Source organism: Sparus aurata, chromosome 5 (assembly GCF_900880675.1).
Source record: "Sparus aurata chromosome 5, fSpaAur1.1, whole genome shotgun sequence".
Lineage (NCBI taxonomy): Eukaryota > Metazoa > Chordata > Actinopteri > Spariformes > Sparidae > Sparus > Sparus aurata.
In genome coordinates, this window is record NC_044191.1 from 36,022,136 (window position 1) to 36,044,475 (window position 22,340).

At 40.4% G+C, this 22,340-nt stretch overlaps 1 protein-coding gene across 3 annotated transcripts in view; it reads right to left on the reverse strand.

The window, feature by feature from the left end:
* Positions 1-323: 323 nt before the first annotated feature.
* The window catches only part of LOC115581340 (golgin subfamily A member 6-like protein 22), a 132,311-nt gene continuing 110,294 nt past the window's right edge, over positions 324-22,340 (reverse strand). The window contains exons 1-3 of one of the 3 annotated variants that reach the window (XM_030416358.1): positions 16,347-16,401; positions 14,495-14,576; positions 324-3,555 (exon numbers count right to left, since the gene is read on the reverse strand). In XM_030416358.1, the coding sequence (XP_030272218.1) occupies positions 1,406-3,555; positions 14,495-14,513 (2,169 nt within the window). In that variant the 5' untranslated portion in view covers positions 14,514-14,576; positions 16,347-16,401 and the 3' untranslated portion in view covers positions 324-1,405. Of the gene's footprint in view, positions 3,556-4,951; positions 4,969-14,494; positions 14,577-16,346; positions 16,402-22,340 lie in introns of those variants that run through there. The other 2 variants (XM_030416360.1, XM_030416359.1) reach the window with 2 other exon arrangements.

The following is a 22,340-nucleotide window of genomic DNA, read 5'->3' on the forward strand; positions in this document are numbered from 1 at the left end:
GTTAATTCTGAACACAGCCACATTCCCGGTTATAAGAGGGTGTGCACACTTGTGCAACCACATTATTTTATTTTTTTATTTTCAATTTTTCCCCCTTTTTGATGTATTTCAGTTGCCAAAGTTAATATTTGTACATGTGTAGTAAACTGGACAAGTACTCTTCTGACACTTTGAATACTTTGAGAGTATCTCAGTAACAGTTTTATATAAAGATGAAGAAAGTACATAAATAACTAGAGAGGTGAATAAAGACATGTGTCAGACTGAACCCACTTCCTCCCTCAGTGTCTCCTGCAGGTAGAAACAAAGCAGTCACACTGAACTACAGGAAACACTTTGTTCATCTTTTATCATGACAGAGAAACCAAAGATCACAGACAGAAATATTTATGATTCATCTGGATTGTTTTAAGTTGATGTAATCAGTTACAAAGCATGTAAGAAAAACATAAACATTAATTGTCTATAATGGCATTTTTTAATCATTGTTATATAAACAGTTGATATGTTAATATATAATATTTGACCTTTAATTTCACTTACAAACATATTCTTTCTTCACTGAGCTGTTGTCCGTTTTTTAATGTAAATAAATCACACAAACAATAAAAGGAAAAACAAAATAAAACAATCTGCAAAAAAAAGGAAATTATTCACAACTCAACTGTACAGAAGAAAACAAATAAAACATCACAAAGACTTTCTACAAAGTGAACATGTGTTGACGTTGTGCTGACTCCTTTTCACAATCACAGAACAGAATTTCTTTACACAGCAGTGCAGTGACATCATCCGTCCACTGGGTGGCTCATGAAACACACAAACAAAAAGTAGTTTAACTTTACTTGACTTGTTAATGACTGATGTCAGAGATTCATACTGACACAGTTTCCTTCTCTCACTTGTCTTCTGTCTTGTGTGAGCTGTAACTTCAGCCCTGTGAGACACTTCATACATGTATGTAAATGTAAATACATGTTTCTGGAACACGAGTCACATCTGCACCACACTGACTTCTACTTTGTTGTTGTTAGATAATGAAATCATTCACTTCAGTTATGAATCTCTTCAACTGAAGAAACAGTTAGACTTGTATTTGTGTTCATTTGCAGATTAACTGTATGTAAATCACTTTGTAACTGTTTTTAAAGATGTTCTATAAATTTAAAGTTATTCTTCTCATGGATAATCAGTTAAAATCTTGTCTGAGATCAGCTGTGTGTCTGTTTCTTCTTCACAGTCTGAGACAGTTAACTGCTGATTAAGCTTCAACACTACTGTTGCTATGGTTACCTCCAGTTTAATGTTGTACACTTAAATATATAGTATTTTCTGTGTCCATGTTCTATATTACAGTACAACCCACTGCTCCTCCTGAGGTTTTGTTTGACACCACCTAGTTTAACTAATCAAATCCAAACCATGACTTTGTCCAACTCCACCACGAGTCCTCCTGACTCAGAAGTTTCTGTATCAAGTCATTCATTTGTTTTTCATGTTGTTCCTGCAGTTCTTTCTTTTCCTCTTCAGTTTTCACCCATTTAATTTTTTCTTCTTGATTTTTCAGTAAGTCATCAATTTGTTTCAGATTCACTCTCTTTTTGGTCACACATTTAACTACGTCAGAAAGTTGACTGAGATGTTTTTCCTTCATCTCTTCTTTTTTCTTCATTTCTTCATCATTGTTTTCTTTAAGAGCCTTTAAGAGGTCGTATTGCTCCTCTTTGTCTTTCATTTGCTCCTCGTGTTCTTTCTTCTGATCTTCAAACTTCTTGTTGTATTTCTCTTTGAACTCATTGAACTCTTCAGCTTTCTCTCTGGCTTCTTCTTCATACGTCTTCATCAGATTCTCCATTTTCTGCTTATACTTCTCCTCCATGTCTTTTCTCTCTTTCTCCTCTTGTTCTCTTCTCATTTGTTCCTCTTCTTTTCTTTTCTTTACATCATTTTCTCTTTCTTGTTCATACTCTTCTTGCAGTTTTCTGAGTCTTGTTTCTTCCTCCTGTCGTCTCTGTTCATCTTCTTGAAGTCGTTTTTCCCACCATTCCTTTTGTTTTTTCTCCCAGTTCTCTCGTTCTCTCCTCATCTCTTCTCTGCTCTCCTCCAACTTTCTGTCAATGTTTTCCTTTGATTCTGACTCTGATCTGATTTTTTGCTCCAAAGTTTTTATTCTTTGTTTCCACTCTTGTTTCTGAATTTCTTCTTCTTGTTTTCTCTCCCTGTCTTTTTCTCTTTTCTTTTCCCTTTCTTTTTTTCTCTCCTCACGTTCTCTCTTGATGTTTTCTTCCTTTTCTTTAAGTTGTTTTTCTCTCAGTTTTCTCTCCTTTTCTATTTCTGCTCTCAGTTTTTCCTCCATGTCTTTACTCTCTTTCTCCTCTTCTTTTCTTTTCTTTTCTTCATTTTCTTTTTCTTGTTCGTATTCCTCTTGCAGTTTTCTGAGTCTTGTTTCTTCCTCCTGTCGTCTCTGTTCATCTTCTTGAAGTCGTTTTTTCCACCATTCCTTCTGTTTTTTCTCCCAGTTCTCTCGTTCTCTCCTCATCTCTTCTCTGCTCTCCTCCAACTTTCTGTCAATGTTTTCCTTTGATTCTGACTCTGATCTGATTTTTTGTTCCAAAGCTTCAACTCTTTGTTTCCACTCCTGTTTCTGAATTTCTTCCTCTTGTTTTCTCTTCCTGTCTTCTTCTTCTCTCATTTCCTGTTCTTTCTTTCTCTCCTCACGTTCTCTGTTGATGTTTTCTTCCTTTTCTTTAAGTTGTTTTTCTCTCAGTTTTCTGTCCTTTTCTATTTCTGCTCTCTGTTTTCTCATTCTTCTTTTCATCTCTTTCACCTCTTTCTGATGTTTTCTTTTTAGCTCCTCCCTCTCTCTCCTCACCTCTTCTTCCTTCTCCTTCAGGATTCTCTCCATTTCTTTCTGTTTCGCTGCCTCGGCCTCTTGCAGCATCTCATTAGTGTAGCAGCTGCCTCCATTTGTCTTCACCATGGTGTCGATCTTGGTGATCAGCTCACTGACCTGCATGTGGTTTTGTTCATCATAGTTATCAAACACGTGGTATCTTCCTCCACAGTCAGCGATCAGTTTCTTAAAGGAATCATCACATTTATTTTTGATGTAATCATCAATGGACAGCCCGTAATGTTTCAGTGTATCTCCTCCAGTTAACAGAATGATGAAGAACCCCTCAGCATTCTTCCCGAAGCCTTCCTGGATGCGTTTTAATGTCTCCTTCTCTTCTGGTGTAAATCTTCCAATTGGTATCACCAGCAGGAAGACATGTGGTCCTGGAGGCAGAAGACTGATGCATTTCACCATCTCCTCGTCAACCTCTTTACTGGACAGCATTGTGTCAAACAGACCAGGAGTGTTGACCACAACGACTGGACGACCGTTTACGACAGTCTGTGCTTTCTGACAATGCTTGGTGACTGATGTTTGACTTAAATCAGCTGTAAACTCGTCTCTTCCTAGAATGGTGTTTCCTGAAGAGCTCTTCCCACTGCCAGTCTTCCCTATCAGCACAATCCTGAGACACTCTAGGCTCTGTTCTTCATCAGCACCTGTGAAATATAAAGACATGGAGTTAGTGAAGGAGTACAGTTTTTATTTGCGGCATTTGCATGAAGTGTATAGTAGTGACTTAAATTTGGTTAAGCTTCTCTATTGGGTTCTACCTTGATGCGCATTCTTTTGGATTATTTGTAATCGGGCAACATGGCGCAGGTAGCTGCGTCGCAGGTGGCAGAGACAGACACTGGTAAGCGTGGTTTGTTGGGCTCCGCGCTGAAAGTTCTGCTTCTACTTATCAACATTTTACGCGTGTGTAAAATAAACAACCCACTGCCTCGACCCAGAGTGAGTAGCTTTAAGAGGTATGGACTAGTCTCTGGCAAACAAGGCTGTCACCATCTGCAATTGCCAACGAGCAAACTTCAAGATAACCTACCAATACTTCTCACATGTGTATTGCTGACGCTGGTACCTTTGACAAAAGGGCAATGCTCGCTCACCTTAACCAGAAATGCGGACTTACTGCTTCCAATGAACCCTAGCCTACACACGTTTGGCTTTGGTTGCCATGCCATTTTTTCCTGCATACCCAAAAATAACCAGGCACGAACATGCACGCCAGGGCCGAAGAACGCCACTTAAATTCAATTAAATCACACTCGGAATAATAAGCTGCTGTTAAACCTAGGGGTATATTTGGGGGGCACCTAAATATTAGAAGCCTTCTCCCTAAATGTGATGAAATCAAATCATTATTGTTGTACTCAAACTTGGACTTCTTGTGCCTTAGCGAAAGCTGGCTTCATGGCAAGGTGTTAACCTCAATTGTTGACAGGCCCGGGTACAATTGTTTTAGAAAAGATAGGAAAATTGGTAGAGGGGGTGGAGTAGTTGTATACATTAGGGACTTCTTAGATGCACTGTGATGTTTCTATTGAGTGCCTTGGATTAAATGTTTATCTATCCCCGGAGATGCATTTCCGCATTCTAGTCCTATATAACCCGCCCACACCTGATAGTGGATTTTATGAAAAGTTAGGGAAACTGCTTAAAGTGATCTCTCACAAAGCAGAGGTGATGATATTTGGTGATTTTAACATTAACTGGGCAGATAAAAAAGCTAGAAGTAAACTGAAAAGTACTATGTACTATGATTTCAGTCAAGTAATTAAAGGGCCAACAAGAATCACTAGATCAACTCAGTCCCAGATAGATCTAATACTCACAAACAGGACTGAACGCATAATGAAAACATTCAACCTCATAATGGGCTTATCAGATCATAATATGATCTTGGCAGCTAGGAAATTAACCAAGAAACGTTTTGTCAATCATAGACTAGGCCTACCGAACGCAGATAAACTCATAATGCCGAAGCAAGATCTACCAATTTTGGAACGCAAACTAAGCGAGGTAACATGGAACGATGTTCTGCAAAGTACTGACCCAAACACATGTTGCAGCGAACTTATGAATACATCCATCCATTTTCGTCCACTTATCCGGGGCCAGGTCGCGGGGGCAGCTGCCTGAGCAGGGACACCCAGACTTCCCTCTCCCCGGACACTTCCTCCAGCTCTTCCGGGCGGATCCCAAGGCGTTCCCAGGCCAGCTGAGCGACATAGTCACACCAGCGTGTCCTGGGTCTTCCTCGGGGTCTCCTCCCGGCGGGACATACCAGGAACACCACCCTTCCCTCACTCTTGAACAAGACCCCAAGATACTTTAACTCCTCCACTTGAGGCAGGAACTCTCCCCCAATCCGGAGGGAGCAAGCCACCTTTTTCTGGTCAAGAACCATGGCCTCGGACTTGGAGGTGCTGATTCTCATCCCAGCCGCTTCACACTCGGCTGAAAACCACCCCAGGACATGCTGGAGGTCCTGGCTCGAAGCAGCCAACAAGACCACATCATCCGCGAAAAGCAAAGATGAAATACAGTGGCTCCCGAACCAGACCCCCTCCGGCCTGTGGTTTCGCCTAGAAATTCTGTCCATAAAAATAATGAACAGAACCGGTGACAAAGGGCAGCCCTGCCGGAATCCAACATGCACCGGGAACAGGTCTGATTTACTGCCGGAAATGCGAACCAAGCCCTTGCTCCGGTCGTACAAGGACCGTACAGCCCTTAACAGAGCACCTCCCACAGAATGCCACGAGGGACACGGTCGAATGCTTTCTCCAAGTCCACAAAACACATGTGGACTGGTTGGGCAAACTCCCACGAACCCTCAAGCACTCTGTGGAGGGTATAAATCTGGTCCAGTGTTCCGCGGCCTGGACGAAAACCACATTGTTCCTCCTGAATCTAAATTCTCCTCTCCAGTACCCTGGAATAGACTTTCCCAGGGAGGCTGAGGAGTGTGATCCCCCGATAGTTGGAAAACATCCTCCGGTCCAGCCCATGCGATGCTGCAGAGACGTGTCAACCAAGACAGCCCCACAACATCCAGAGACTTGAAGTACTCAGGGCGGATCTCATCCACCCCCAGTACTTTGCCACTGAGGAGCTTCCGGACTACCTCAGTGACTTCGGCTTGGGTGATGAATGGGTCAACCTCTGAGTCCCCAGTCTCTGCTTCCTCTATGGAAGGCGTGTCAGTGGGATTGAGGAGATCCTCGAAGTATTCCTTCCACTGCCCGACAACAGTGTTGGTGGAGGACTGCTTCCCCCTCCTGAGGCACCGGATGGTTTGCCAGAATTTCCCAGACACAAGTTTTTGCTTCCGCGACTGCCCGTGCTGCCGCACGCTTGGCCTGCCGGTACCCGCAGCTGCCTCAGGAGTCCCCCGGGCCAACCAGGCTCAATAGGACTCCTTCTTCAGCTTGACAGCATCCCTTACTTCCGGGGTCCACCACTGGGTCCGGGGATTGCCGCCACGACAGGAACCGGAGAACAATGGAAGTGGAGAACATGGACCATTCAGACTCAATGTCCCCAGCCTCCTTCGGGATCTGGTCAAAGCTCTCCCGGAGGTGGGAGTTAAAGACCTCCCTGACAGTGGGTTCCACCAGACGTTCCCAGCAGACCCTCACAATCAGTTTGGGTCTGCCAGGTCTGTCCAGCTTCCTCCCCTGCCAGCGGATCCGACTCACCACCAGGTGGTGATCAGTTGACAGCTCACCCCCTCTCTTCACCCGAGTGTCCAAGACATACAAAGTCGATCATTGACCTCCACTCACGTGGGCGTTGAAGTCCCCCAGTAGAACGACGCAGTCCCCAGTTGGAGCACTCTCCAGTACCCCTCCCAGGGTCTCCAAGAAGGCCGGGTACTCTATACTGCTGTTCAGCCCATAAGCCGAGACAACAGTGAGAGACCTATCCCTGACCTGAAAGCGCAGGGAAGCAACCCTCTCATTCACTGGGGTAAACTCCAACACGTGGCGGCTGAGCTTAGGAGCTATAAGCAAGCCCACACCAGCTCGCCACCTCTCACCGCGAGTCGAAGAGAGTCCAGCCTCTCTGAAGGATTTGGGTTCCAGAGCACAGACTGTGCGTGGAGGTGAGCCCGACTATTTCTAGCCGATACCGCTCAACCTCCTGCACCAGCTCAGGCTCTTTCCCCCCCAGAGAGGTGACATTCCATGTCCCCATGGCTAGAGTCACCGTTCGGGGATTGGGTCGCCGGGGCCCCCGCCCACGACTGCTACCCAAATCACACTGCACCGGCCCCTTCTGAACCCTCCTGCGGGTGGTGAGCCCACTGGAGGGCGGGCCCACGTCGCTCGTTCGGGCTGCGCCCGGCCGGGTCCCATGGGCGAAGACCCAGCCACCAGGCGCTCGCCTGCAAGCCCCAACCCCAGGCCTGGCTCCAGGGCGGGGCCCCAGCCAATCCGGGCGACATAAACTTCCTCGGTGTGATGTCTTCATTAGGGGCTTTTGAACCGATCTTGGTCTGACCCGTCACCTAGGACCTGTTTGCCTTGGGAGACCCTACCAGGTTAATGAGGGGAAATCAGAAGCAATGATGATAACAGGATGCTGGCCTACATGCTTGGACAGACAGGTGAAATTCAGGTGGTCAAAAGGGGGCTTTAGGTATTTGGGAGTCATTCTGACCCATACCTCAAATCAGTTATATAAAGCAAATTATGATAAACTTATTTCTCAAATCAAAAATGACTTGGAAAGATGGGAGATGCTTCCTTTGTCTTTAGTTGGGAGGGTAGAAACTATCAGGATGAATGTCTTACCAAGATTGTTATTTCTTTTTAATGTGTTACCTATCACTGTTCCTATATCTACCTTTGCATTTTTGGATAAGCTTGTTTCCAAATTCATATGGCAGAACAAAGGGCCTATAGTGAGACTCAAAGTCTTCTGTGCACGCAAGGATAAGGGTGGATTAGCCTTGCCGCATTTCAAAAGTTACTACTGGGCAGCACAACTTGGAAAATTGGTTTCATGGATGAGATTAGATATGGACACAAAATGGGTACATATAGAGCAAGGTTTAGTAAAAAATATATCACTCTCAACCCTTCCCTTTCTAAATCCAAAAGTAAGGCGTAAACTTAGGATACAAAACAAATGTGTTAATCATACATTAAAGGTTTGGGAGAAGACAAGACGATTGTTGAATTTACCTCTATCTCTATCAAGGGCAGCAAAAATAACTACAGCAAAAATGGACAGTGGTTTCATTAGATGGGTGGGGAAGGGCCTCATCACAATTAATCAATTATTCGAAGGAATAACTCTCAGGGATTTCTCACAACTTCAAGCAAAGTATGGCATTGATTCTAAGGATTTATTTAGATATTTTCAAATTCGGCATTACCTGATGTGACACAAAGAGTGGGACAAAATTAAAATAGCTCCTTCTAATTTTGAACAATACTGGATTGAGATAGCTGAGAATAAGATGAACACTAAAAACACAATATCATGTATATATGGCAGGATCCGTATGGATACATCAGTGGATACACTTGATGTGAAAGCTAAATGGGAATTGGAAGCTAATGCCATAATTTCTGATGAGGAGACGGAGAGTTCTTGGGTGCCCTGGCAGAAATGTTTAAGCAGCCCAATTTGGAGGGAATTTGGCTGGAAGTTGAGAGCAAGATATTTTAAAACTCCCTTGGTAACAGCTAGTTATGATAATAACTGTTCCCCCCTGTGTTGGAGGGGTTGCGGTATAACAGGGGACTTTTCCCATATCTTCTGGGATTGCCCTAAATTGCAAAAATTCTGGGAGAATGTGAAGCGACAAATATGTGAGATTTTAAATTTAAATAGACCAATTGAACCACAGCAACTAATTTTGGGTACTGTATCGTTAACGGATTTAGGGAAAAATAGTGTGTTTATGCTCAGGGTTCTTTTATTGATTGCACATAAAATGATCACAGTAAATTGGCTTAAGCCCCATCCACCCACACTAGACCAGTGGTCTCAAAGGCTTAAGGATGTAAATTGCATGGAACACATAACGGCAAACCTTTGACTCCAGATGGACTTGTATCTTGAAAAATGGTCACCTGATATAATGAATTTGGAAAGGTGAGAATACTGTCTCTGTTCAACTGGGCTAGATGGTGTTTTTATTTATTTATTTATCTATTTTTTATTATTACTATTATTAATTAGACCTACAAAGAATATTCTTTCACCTCTTTGCTATTTGATTGTCTTTGTATTTTGTCAGTTTGATACCAATATGAGTATTGATACTTGTCATAATGTGTGAGACTCTGTCAAGGAACTTGTTCTAATAAATGTTCAAAAAAAAATAAAAATAAAACAGTATAAATTTGCTTTTCCTAGGGGGGCGCCCCACACCAATTGCTCTAAATATTAACATCAATAATCAACCAATTAGCCAGGTTACAGAAGTTAAATATTTAGGTCTAATGCTGGATGCTCATCTCAAATTTGATAAACACATTAAGAAAATCAGCAAAATAGTTAGACTGAACTTATTTACCTTCAGACTAATTAGAGATTGCTTAACATTTGAAGCAGCCAACATGTATTTACACTCAATGATCTTTTCACACCTCAGCTATTGACTGTGGATTGTGTGTGTGTGTGTGTATGCATGAATGTATGTAAGTGCATGTTTCTGCATTATGTTAGTTAATTTCTAGGCCCAGATTTAGGGAAAGATAGGCTAATATGTGACCATGTTATATGGATGAATGGAAGGATGGATGAATGGATAGGAAGTTATTGCTTATGTATAGATGGATAGATGGTTGATTGGAGGGTCGGATGAATGGATAGGATGTTATTGCTTATGTATAGATGGATAGATGGTTGATTGGAGGGTTGGATGAATGGATAGGATGTTTCTTAAAACAGGTTCTTTGTATGTTATTCTAAATGCCCCTGTAGGGACAGGCATTGGAAATTAGCTTAGTACAATGTGTTGAAACTGCTTATAAGTGATAACTTTGATATTCGGTGCTTTAAAGGGACACTGTGCTGTATATTGTAAAGTTTAATATAAAACAGATTATGTTCAGCATTAGTGTAACATAACTCAATTATATAGTATGAATATTTGCTTCAGATCTGTTTTGCTTGGTGATCTGAGGAGTTTTGTCTTTGCAGGAGCAGTTCTGAAATATTTTGGAGCCGCAGAACAGGAAGCAGCACGGCGGCCTTCAGACCAGGATGTTTAAGTTTAAAAATGTTTTACAAGTTAAAATAAATACTTTTTAGAAACACTGCATCAGTTTCATTTATTGACCTATAGAGGATCAACATTGTATATCTTGTATTATCATGTTCTATCAGTTCAAATCACTTGGTTGGGTCAATTTAATATGTTTGATTTTAATTTGAGAGAGATTTTCACGACTCTAACCTGTTTTCCTCTTAAAATATAATAGATTGTTGCATCTTTGTGGATCACCAAAACAGACAGAAATGGCCCTGTACCTCAGTGTAAAAAGTATTAAATGATACATATATTTCCATGTTTGTATACACTGTATACTAGGTATTGACTGATAATGGACTTGGTCGATGATTAGATCTGAATTGTTGATTAAATAGATTGAATAAGAAATTAGCTCCCTTGCCTCTGATGTAGCCTGCAAGTAACTAGTAATACAAATTATTTAATAGATGTAGTCAAGTTAAAGTATTTGTCTCTAAAATAAAGTGGAAGTATAAAGTAGCAGCAGTTGAATGTCGGGCTGGCATGTATGTGGTCATGTATCCACATCAAGTTGGCCACAATTGGTAATGAGGATGATGGATACTTAATGTTCCAAAGTTTGATAAAAGAAAAAAAACACGATTAGATTTAAGCAAAGGTAAATTTAGAGTGTTTGTAAAGTTGTTCTTCAACACAGAACAAAACTAAATGATGCTAAATGAAAAGTGTATGAAACAACATAATTAGTTGTGATTATAAATAATGCTGGAAAAACACTTGAAATAAATCCAAGGTACTAAGATACGAGGTTAACTGTCTGTTAAGTTGCATGTTCAGATGAAGTTCATCGTGCCTTATGCAAAAGCAGGATTCCTGTTGTTGTCCTGATAATGTAACTGGTCATCAGGGCTGTCACGATAACTCTCATGACACGATTAAGGTGGGCAGAGGAATTCACCATATTATCACGATATTTATAGAAATTTGAAGAAAATGGTGGCAATGAAATTACACTCAGAATAGGATTGCAGGGAGGTGGCGCTAGAGTCTGTAACCATCACCTTAAAAAAACTGCACAAAAAAAACTATCAACGACTCAGTTACGAGTCAAAAGTAACCAGATGAACTCATAAACAAAAGGTGCAAAAGGCTGAAGGATATTATTATATGTGCATTCTAATCATTGTTTTAAACAGTGTTATCATGAATAGTGTGACACACCTATTGAGGTGTGTAAACACAGAGCATTGAAGAAACTTGGTGACTCTGAAACCTGTTCCTGTAAATCCTTCTTATGCACATGGTTGTGATAGAAAGACTACATATACACCATAAAGAACCCTAAACCTTCTTAACATTCAGTCCCTCTCATACAAATCCTTTATTTGTCATGACATCATCAGTTCAAATTATATTGATTCCTGTGTTTACTTGAAACCTGGCTCAGAGTGAAGGTGACTTAATCCCCTTATTGAATCCACACACCCTGATTTTATTTTTTAATACACATAGATTCTCTCTGTTGCTTTTTTGTGACTCTTTGTTGATATGTTGCATGTAAAGCACTTTATAACCCTGTTAAGTGATATATGAATATACTTTCCATTGGAGGATGTAACTTGAAACTTTATTGTGGAGCACAGGCCAAAACCAAGTACCTGTTGTATTGTTAAGATGCTAAATGTATGTAGATTAAAATATTGATACATATATTATGTATCATGATAGAGCCTAAATGTACCACGGTTCTATTTTAGTGCCATATCGCCCCGCCCTGATCCAGGTTACATGTGACTGCTTCCACTCTGTTCTGGCCACTGTCTCTCAGATCAGCAGAACTCACACATATTGATTGAGAAAAGGTACACATGTATACATAAACACAAATATATCAGAATATACATCCCTAAAAATGATGCACAAGACCTCTGAGAATATTTTCATTTGATGGATGGAATGATACATAAACATAAAACACACAAAGTCTTGGGTTTAATATATTTCCCTCGGTGTAAAGATCATGTAGTTTAAATGACGAGTTGATGCAGAATATAAATGAGACTGTCAGATGTGGAGACAGATGTCTTTTACAACTTTAAAGCTACTCAGTGGAAACAGGTGTTCGGTTGGTTAAACCATTTACAGCTTTGCTCTGTGGATCACTAACATGCTGGCCACACTGGCTGTGTGAGCAGTGAGCCTGTGTAGTGTCTTAGTTTTCATTTCTGTATCGATGTTAACAGGTCAGAGCAGACACACTGACTTCATGAGCAGCGCGTCTCTCAGCAGGAATAGACCGAAAAAGAACCTGTAGAAAGACATACGGACATCATACCAGCATCTCAGTGTCTCTAAGAAAAAGAGATGTTAATTGATTCAGTCAGTCAGTGAGTCAACATAAGTACCTTTGCACCATCCCAGGTGATAAGATAACTTTTGAGGTCAACACTGACTCACTGACTATCTGCAAAAAGTCAAAAGCATGCAGGCCGATAAGAGATGAAGCTGAGGTGTTTTAATGTTCGCAAATCACTCATAAAAATGTTTCATTCAATAATCCATCGAGTCACTTTTAACTTTCACAATGATGTGTTGGTTTGGTAACTCCAGCAGAGCGAACAAAAATATGCTGGGAAATGTTGTTAAACTTTGCCAGAAAAAAACAAAAAACACTGGCACTAATTAGAACGTCATGTTTATGGAACCAGATGTACTCGTAGGGCAAAGGGCCTCATCACCCTCTCCATGCAGAGTCTCCACACCTCATACCAGGGAGGAGGTATACTTTCCCTCAGAGGGCCAAATCAAACAGATATTTGAGATCATTTGCTCCATCAGCTGTTGGGTTCCTAAACAAGCTGTAGGTGTATTGCACTAAACAAAAAACTGACGGGCTCTTGAAGCCGAATACGCACAAAGGGTGAAGGGCAGTTTTTTTCTTGTGCACTCTTTTTCTTTTCTTTCTTTCCACTGTTTGAAAACTTAAACAGCAATACTTCTTATGTCAAGTGACACACCTGTTCAAAACTGCTTTTAATGACACCATTTGGCTAATCATTACATTTCCGCATCACATTGCACTAATGATTAACAGGAGATGATTGGACATATCTACACTGTTTGACCTTTGTTGAAGAAATGCTTCTACCCAGTGAAAGAACACACTTCAGATGCTGGGCTGATGACTTTCATAGATTCTTTGTATGCAAGTGTTGTTCTGCCTGCTGTGCTCAGATTATGAAAAAATATTAATAGGGATCTTATAATTCAAAGATTTAAAAGAAAACAGAATACACAGTGAATTATATTATAATTTTATTTTTATTTATGTTTTACTAGAATCATCTGGTTGGTCATGTCAGAGCTCACGACGAGCATCTGCACTGTTTGAGACATTCCCAGTAAAATCACAAGACTGTCCCAGAATTTTCAGGGCTTCTGTTTCTGATGCCTTAATTTTAATAGTTTGGGGATTTTAATATTCATGTTTGTTGTTCTTCACACCTCTCTGTTGACTTCTGTTGACTCAGTTAGTTACAGGCGGACCTCAGGGAGCCAGGAAAAATCAGCATTGTTATTATAGTCATTAGTGTAGGTCGTGTTTTCATGCATCTGTCAGTGAAGTTTCTCTGTTTCCTGTTTAATTGTGGCGTCTCGCTCTCCTCTCATTTCAGATCCTCTTCCTGCCGCTGTGATTGTCCGACCCGCCCTGATGTGTTATTATCTCTTCCTCCCTCGTCTGTATCTCCTGTGTGCTCCCTGTCTCGTCACCACTTCGTCTTTGTCTCTTTAGCAGCATTCTGACATTCTTCCTCTTGTGTTTTTGACCCTGATGAAGCCTTTTCTCCTCGCCTGGTGATTTGTTTGACTGATCTCTTTTTTAGATTTCCTGTGGACTGTACCTGAACACTCTAAATCTAAATCTAATTTGCTAATCCTTTTTGACATATAATCAGTTGAAGACAGTACAAAGACAATATATTCAATGTTATATTTCTGTATCTGAATTTGAAGCGGTTCAATGGTAACAGGAGAGAGTATCATGACAGAATGGCTCAGTTGGATATCACTACATGGGCGAAGGAACAGTTTGTAAAGCTGTCACATATGATTGCATTCTGTTTTTTTAGCACGGCATCACAACTTTTTGGGAATCACGGCTGGACAGTATTTACTTTGTCCAAGCAGTTCTTGCAGCATTATTGAATGGGATGGTGTGGTTTTATTGTGGAATCAAGTCTGAAAGAATTGGCTCCATTTCTGAAGTGTGTACACCCTCTGCTGGTGATCTACTAGAAGCTCTCTTCATGGAGCTCTGGACACCAAGTAACTTTTTTTTAGTGTAGCAACAAATAATACTAGAATAATACAGATCTCACCTGTTTCTGCAGTCGCCATGATGTCACTCTGCTGGAAACATCAGACTCCTTCAGCTGGAAAACAACGGCTGTGTTTGAGAACCTGAAGAGAGGAGGGTGAAATGTTCAGCTGACAACGTTTCTGCTGCTGCAACATAGGAAATAACCAGACACAGACACACTGAAGCTGTCAGTGCAAAGCTTGTTCGTGTAAAACTACCATCTGACACAATGATTTACTGTTTCCACACAGTAATAATCAAATCGTTATCTGACCAATCGGGACGAATTTCAAAAGTACTGATCCTGAAGATCCTTAAGAACGAGTCAGAACTGTCTGATGTTGATGTTTCCTGCAGAAAATCTACCTGCAGATTTCAGTATTAAAGCACTGAAATCTGAATGAGGCCCACAGAAGCTTGATGGGATCTCCACAAAAGAATCACAACACAAACAACAGCAGTACATGATGTTTTACAGTCATCACGTCAGATTGTGTATAAACAACATATTATGGTATAAACAGTTACATTCCACACACCATCAGACTCATGAGCACTTCATTCAGACGTATGATGACAGTTTAAACTCGTGCATCACTATTTCACTGTGCCTGTTAAATATAGTTTACAGTGACCGTCTGATCTTTAGATACTGTAGATGTTGTATGTTGTGTTCTATGGCTGTTTCTACACAATTATATCTAATAGCAAGAGAAGAAGAAATAAAAGCTATACACAAATGTTTGCAACTCCAAAACCATTTTACAAAGTTGTGTGAGCATGTCTGTGTGTTGCAAAACTTGTAAATAAAGGTCGACACATTAGGGGGCAAAAGCCGGTTTGGATATAATAAAATAATATAATTTAGAGCCTCTCATACTGACTTCATACTGAGTTTTAAACATGTAAAATATGGAAAGTGACCTTCACTAAATGAAGGTTTTGGTGTTAAAACAGAGTAAAAGAAAACCAACACATTGTTCACTTTCATCCTGTTGCACTTCAGCAGGTTTTTGTCCTTTTCAAGCTTCTGAGAGAAAGTGAACCTGAGTAGAACTATGTTCCACTTTTCTGAATGTAAATTCAGCCAACAGTCTACAATCCTGGTAGATTTAATGAGTTGTTTCAGTGTATGTTGGCCAAAAGGCAGAATTGCTAGATTTATAACAGTTTAATAATCACATGGAGCGTCAGCAAGACCTCGATAAGTCGCAGAAAATGGATGGATGGATAAATAATGTTCAAAACCTGAAGCTACAATCTGAATATACAAACAATGCAACATATTTTCATTGAATAGACACAAGGCCTGTACTTTTCAGATTTACTTTTCATAATATGAATATGATTTACTTACAGAATGTTACACATTGTGTAGATTCTGATCTAGATTTGTATTAAGCAGCTTTAATAGAGGTGGTAGTTCATGTGTTAGAAGTGGTAAAACCCACAACTGTAATCTTGTTTTTATAGCTGCTCTCATCACAAGATTATTAAACTTCCTTTAGGCTGAACTTTGGACTCAGTATCAGCAAACTTTATAGCTTTGGGGGTTGATCTTCTTTCACAGAGTTCACTTGAATTTCAGAACAATATATTCAAAGTTAGTTTCCATGTCAAGACTTGTCTGAGACTGTTGCTCTTATCTCGGTTGTTGATTTCCCATCATGGACTTTTGGAAGTATAAACTATTTTCAGCTTAGTTGATGTGAACACTTTGTTAATTTGATTCTTGTCCAGCAAATCACCAATCCTAAAGCAAACACTTCAGGATTAATGATCAGTTTCTCTCATCAAACTTAGAAAGTTGTCTTTCTTATAGTTTTACACATTCGATTCTTTAAATGTATATTTCAGGTCAGTCTACTCACCAGCTGAGATCCTCTTTGTTACCAGGCACATCGGTGAAATCTCAAACGTCACACTGAAGGGCGACTCACCTGAGATCTGAGTGGGCGGGGCGCAGAACAGGTAGACAGCTAATGTTTAACAGATCCTGAATTATACACCAGGATCTATGAAGCCTGGTACATGTACAACTCGCCACTACATTCTTACTTGACGTACGTTCAGTTCATTCCATTTCCTTAATGTTGAAAACTTCTATCTCAGAACAAAGCCTACACTCTCTGCTGCTGGTATAAACATCCAAATCTGTGGCCATTGCAGGTTCAAATCCCTGACTGGATGACACAGACGTCTGGCAAAATGTCAGCTGTTAACTGGAGGGCTGTCATAGTCGAGATAGGATGTAAGATTCTGCACAGTATACTCAGGCCTCGCCTGTTCATGGCTGTGTGTATGTGTTAAGATGGGTTAAATACAGATACTTAATTTCCTCATGGAGATCAATAAATCAGTATTTAGATTTTTAGAACAATGTGATACAGAGACATTTGGGGTTCGTGAAGCAGTCTACTAAGTTTGCTGCTACTCTGATTGAAGTCGAAGCAGGCCAGATTTATCAGTGGCTACTTTGCATTGTGGGTAATGTAGGCACCAGGTTTTGCACTGCAGTCCTACAACACTGCTGGACACATTATGGATAGTTTTAAAACAAATGATCCAAACTGACCGAGCATATTCAGAGATATCACCTTCATTATTCCACACGTTCTTCTTACTTTTCAAAACCTGCCGCCATTATTACCCACAATGCAGTGTAGCAGTTTATCAGATTATGCAGCTTCCTCTGGAGCCACAAAGGACTTTATACCTTTTTCCTCCCCAACACCGGTTAACACACTTCAATGTGTAAAACTGGTGCAGTTACCCTTTAATAGGATAACATGTCTGTATTTTCAATTCATGTGATACGTTTCCAAATTCAATAAAATATTAAATATGTAGCAGATTAAAAAGTGTTTACCATCACCACTGTTAATGTGATGTTTTATGAGTCGCTGCTATATTTGACCATAATGCTATAAACTGTTAATTGTGCTGTAATGAACTGAAGGCGGACTCATTGATCTTCTCTCAGTTTGTTCTGATCAGGGTCCGTTTCTTTGGGACGGGCGCCATCTTGTGGAGCCCCTGCAGACTTGAGTGGTGAACCCCAAAGTTCATGAGCAGTCAGACGGAACATGTCGGTCTGTAACAAACTCCGTCAAAGTCCGTCAATATCTTCATTTGGTACGTAGAAACGTTTTTTTCTTTATTCTGTTGTGTTCACAGGGCTTCTAATGACTGTTGTTAATTATTCTGTGACTGTATTAGTCGTGTGTATTTAGTTGTAGAGCCTGCTGCAGATGTGAGGATTCATTTAGGTTCCTAGCTTGATGTTCAATGACTCGTTATATTTAAGCTAGCTAACCCAGACATCAGCAGTTAACCAGCAAACACTCCAGTTACTTCATTATTTTGTCATTATTTTAATATTTGTGTTGGATCTTGGTAGCACAGAAGTTGTGGAGGAGATAATATCTTCTTCTGTGTGATTTATTTCAGCTGTTGAAATGTGTAGTCAGTCTGCTGTCAGTGACCGTTAAATGGCCGTTGGTAGTGGAACGTTAGCAGATGTTGTTAACAGATTGTGTTTGTGTCTCCAGGAGGACGGACAGACGGATGGAACCTGCAGACTGAGGCGGAGTGGGACTCACTTCAGCCCGGAGGATGCTCACTGATGACGGAGAGAGGAGGTGAGCTGGTAGTGACAGAACAAACACCCGCCATGGGAAGAGACGCTTAGTTTAACATTTTGTTATTTGTAGTAAAATTACTATAGAATTGTTCTTTGTGATCACGTGATGATTCAGTAATAATATAATTTCCACACTTCTCTCTACACACTTACATGCATAACATGTAAATATTTAAAACAAAGAGATTCACTCGATGTAATGAACAAATATCAGGGGGTTTACATGAGTGTTTAAGTTTTTAACTGTTAGGACATCATGAGACACATTCAATTTGTGGAAATGACTAAAACTGAGTCCTGAAGTAATCTATTACTGAGGTTGATTCAGATTTGATGTGTTTGCTAAAGTTGTTATATTTGTACATGTGTAGTAAACTGTAGTACTCTTTGGATACTTCGAAAACTTTAAGAGTATCTCAGTAACAGTTTTATCTAAAGATGAAGAAAGTACATAAATAACTAGAGAGGTGAATAAAGACGTGTGTCAGACTGAACCCACTTCCTCCCTCAGTGTCTCCTGCAGGTAGAAACAAAGCAGTCACACTGAACTACAGGAAACACTTTGTTCATCTTTTATCATGACAAAGAAACCAAAGAATTTTTTTTACACAGCAGTGCAGTGACATCAGCCGTCCACTGGGTGGCTCATAAAACACACAAACAAACAGTAGTTTAACTTTAGTTAACTGTTCCTCTCTGATCATTTTGAACCAGAACTACTTAATGACTGATGTCAGAGATTCATACTGACACAGTTTCCTTCTCTCACTTGTCTTCTGTCTTGTGTGAGCTGTAACTTCAGCCCTGTGAGACACTTCATACATGTATGTAAATGTAAATACATGTTTCTGGAAACAATTACTGTTGCTATGGTTACCTCCAGTTTAATGTTGTACACTTAAAAGTGCAGTTGGTAACTCTTATAAAAGTGACTTTGTCATATTTGGTAAAACTGTCACTATGTAAAAGGCAGCATTACATGAAACTAGTAATCTGGAAAAAGAAAAACAGGCTCATTAAGTCCCGCCTACTGCTCCTAATGCAAATTGCCAGCAATCGAGCAACAAGAACCAATCAGAGCCAGGATGGTGTTTGAAGGACTGTCCACCATCAGCAAGGAAAGAACTACCGATACCTCCGAACTAACAACAGCATACACTAGTAAAAAGAGGAAGCCAGAAGAAAGAAAAGCACAAAAGACAGAATTAGACAGAGCCCGGGATAAAACCAGAGTAAACATCAGAGTGGCTTTACAGAGGTGGAGGGAGCTCCGTGATCTGGAAGGATTCCAAACCGACGCAGAGCTGGCGACTTTTCTGCTCGACAGGTACCCCTGCTTGATTTACATAATGTTTGATTTGATTTTCGGTGGGGCTAAAAAGCTAATTGTTATTGTTACCGTAACTTTGTGCATGTGATGTTACTGTGATGTTGCAGTCCGGCTTACGTTTCCTATGCTTTCCGATGCTAATGCTAACGTTAGCTTGTTTCCGATACTAATGCTATCGTTACTGGTTGGCGTTGTTTTATTAGAAAGTAGCAGAAAATATCTCTATGAAGTGACTTGGCAGTCTTATCGGTTTTGTTTATGTCCTCATATTATGTGGAACGTTTCTGTGCTCTCACAGCTTAACTAGGAGTAAAAGTAAAGCCAACTCAGATAAATAGACTAGCCTGCATTTCTAAGTTTCAAACTCTTATGTTCCTGTTGTTGTTCTGCTTTAGGACATGTGGATTGGCCTTCTGCACCATGTCACAGGAGAGCATGAGTGGTCCCTCGATGCCTGTCAACATGGTCCCTTGGAGGAAGACAGAGAGAAGGAGTGGATAGGGAAGATGTCTGCTGCCCATGAAGTTTAGTCTGAAATCATTCCCAGTGAACGCTGGCTGAAGGAGGTTCACAAGTTCTTGCATTTCAGGTATGATTATGCAGTTTAATTTCCCTTTTGTGTCGCTTTTCAAAGATTATTCAGTGTTTTTATTTGTACATGTACACGTAGAGTTCAGTTCAGAAAGAAATAATTAATATTATTATAATCTGATATTTCCAACTGAATTTGTAGGTCAACTACATCCTGATGTATACCAGCAAGCGTTTCAGTGTCAGCCCTCCAGTCTATGAAGCACGAATCTTACTGGCTGGCCTGAACTACAACCACCATGTCCACAGACCAGCCAAGAGAAGACCTGACGGCTCCGTAGAGTATGTTATAAGCATAATAAATGTTATTAAGTCTATCTTAATTTCTCACCATCTCAGCCACTGTGTTCTGTACCAACAAAGAATGTCCAGAAACCTGGATAAGGTTTTTACATGCAACAGTATCCTGGTTTCTCAAAACTGAGATAACATGTTTATATGTGCAAAACATAACCAGAATACTCCAAAAACACGATCATAATCAGGATACTAGTTAGCTGTTATTATTCAGACTGTGGCCAGTTGTGTTCAAGGTGTCACAGGTAGATACTGCCTCCCTGATGGTTACTGAAAACTATAAAAGGCACAATAATGTATTTAAAAAGAAGTCAGGCCTCATCTGGCAAGGCCAAACTCAAAATTTCACACTAGAACAACCAAGGCATCATTTTGACTGTTTGAAATTTTCGATGTAATAACTTTGTCGAAATAAAACCCATGTAACTATAGGACCCTGACTCCTCCTAAATGTGTGTATATATTACATCCAATTCTTTATTCTCTTTCCACAGGTCAGAGATTGCCACAGACATAGAGGGATGCTGTTGCACTTTGAAGAATAAAGAATCTTCCAGCAAAAATAAAAGTTTATGTTAACCTTGACTGACAACTAACTGTGCATTGTTACTCTGCATACAACCTACATTGTTATATTACTTTGAAAAATAAAGATTGACAATATTTATAGAGTTATTACTTGTTTTTGATAAGCATATTTGCTTTTGAGACATGCATGTCTAGACCCAGACACAGTGATTCCAATTTTTTATACTGAAGGTTAGTTTTTTAAACAAGTCCGAAGGGTATTTCAATAAAATAAGGTAAAGTGCTATGTTTGTTTTTACATTTATGCAATTCGAAACAAATCCCTCTAGAAATAAACTTTATTAGATAAATAATGAAATCACAAATATTTTTATTTCTACATTTTGAACAATATGAAAAAAGAAAAATCTGTACAGTGTTGCACAACACTCAAAAATGCAAATGCACATCAGGCTGTTGGTTGCAGCATTTCTTCTCCACAACTGTGGGTATTTCCCTGCATCTCTTGGCTGGAGTTGGACAGGAGGTGCTGTTGGAGCAGCCGGGGCTGAGTGTCTCAGGACATCACAGATGAGGCTGGGGTCCCCTGTCAAAGTTTGCTCGATATGTGGCGTGCCTGATGGACATCCAAGCGTTGAATTTGCTCCTTGTAATTACAAGATAAGGTATATAATAGTAAAACAACTATTACCTGAGATACAATGATAATTGTTTGTGTTTAGAAACAGACTATTACTACTGAGACTACTTACACGTTCAGATGCAATCCTCTGCAATCTCAAATGTCCTACTTGAGCAGTGTTATCCGTACGGAGGTCATCGGGTGTTGGTCCCACGCGACGCCCTCTGCCCCGGCGTCCCCGGTCCCGGCCTGATCCACCTCGTCTACGGCTCCCTCGTCTACCCGTGCTCGTAGAAGTAGCGTCTGGGATGTAATCTTCATCTGAGCCCAGTGTCTCAGTCTCAACACTCTAACCATATCAATAAATAAAAATGTCACACATTTTGCAAAGCAACAAATGTAAATAAGCCGCTAATTTACTGGTACTACACTTTCCGAACGTTATTTTTATCACAAAATTAGACTTTATTGCAAAATAAACATGTAATGAATTGAGGAACAAGTTTCTAGGTAAGGTATAGCCATGTGAAAGTCACTGTAAAGCGTTTATATCTAGCTGTATGGAGTGTAGCTCATGTTATTACCGATTCATGCGCCATGTTGTTTATCTGGGCTCTTCAGTCACGTGCACGGCAGCCTCCTCTTGGGGAGGGACTTTGGAAGCAGGGCAGGAGAGCAGGGGAGGGGGAGGGATCTGAAAGTTGTTCATGTTCAAATGTAATGCTAAGTCCTCTCTCTCCTTCAAGTTACCAACTGCACCTTTGTCCATGTTCTACATGACAGTACAACCCACTGCTCCTCCTGAGGTTTTGTTTGACAACACCAGTTGTCAGCTGAGTTAGTTTCACTAATTG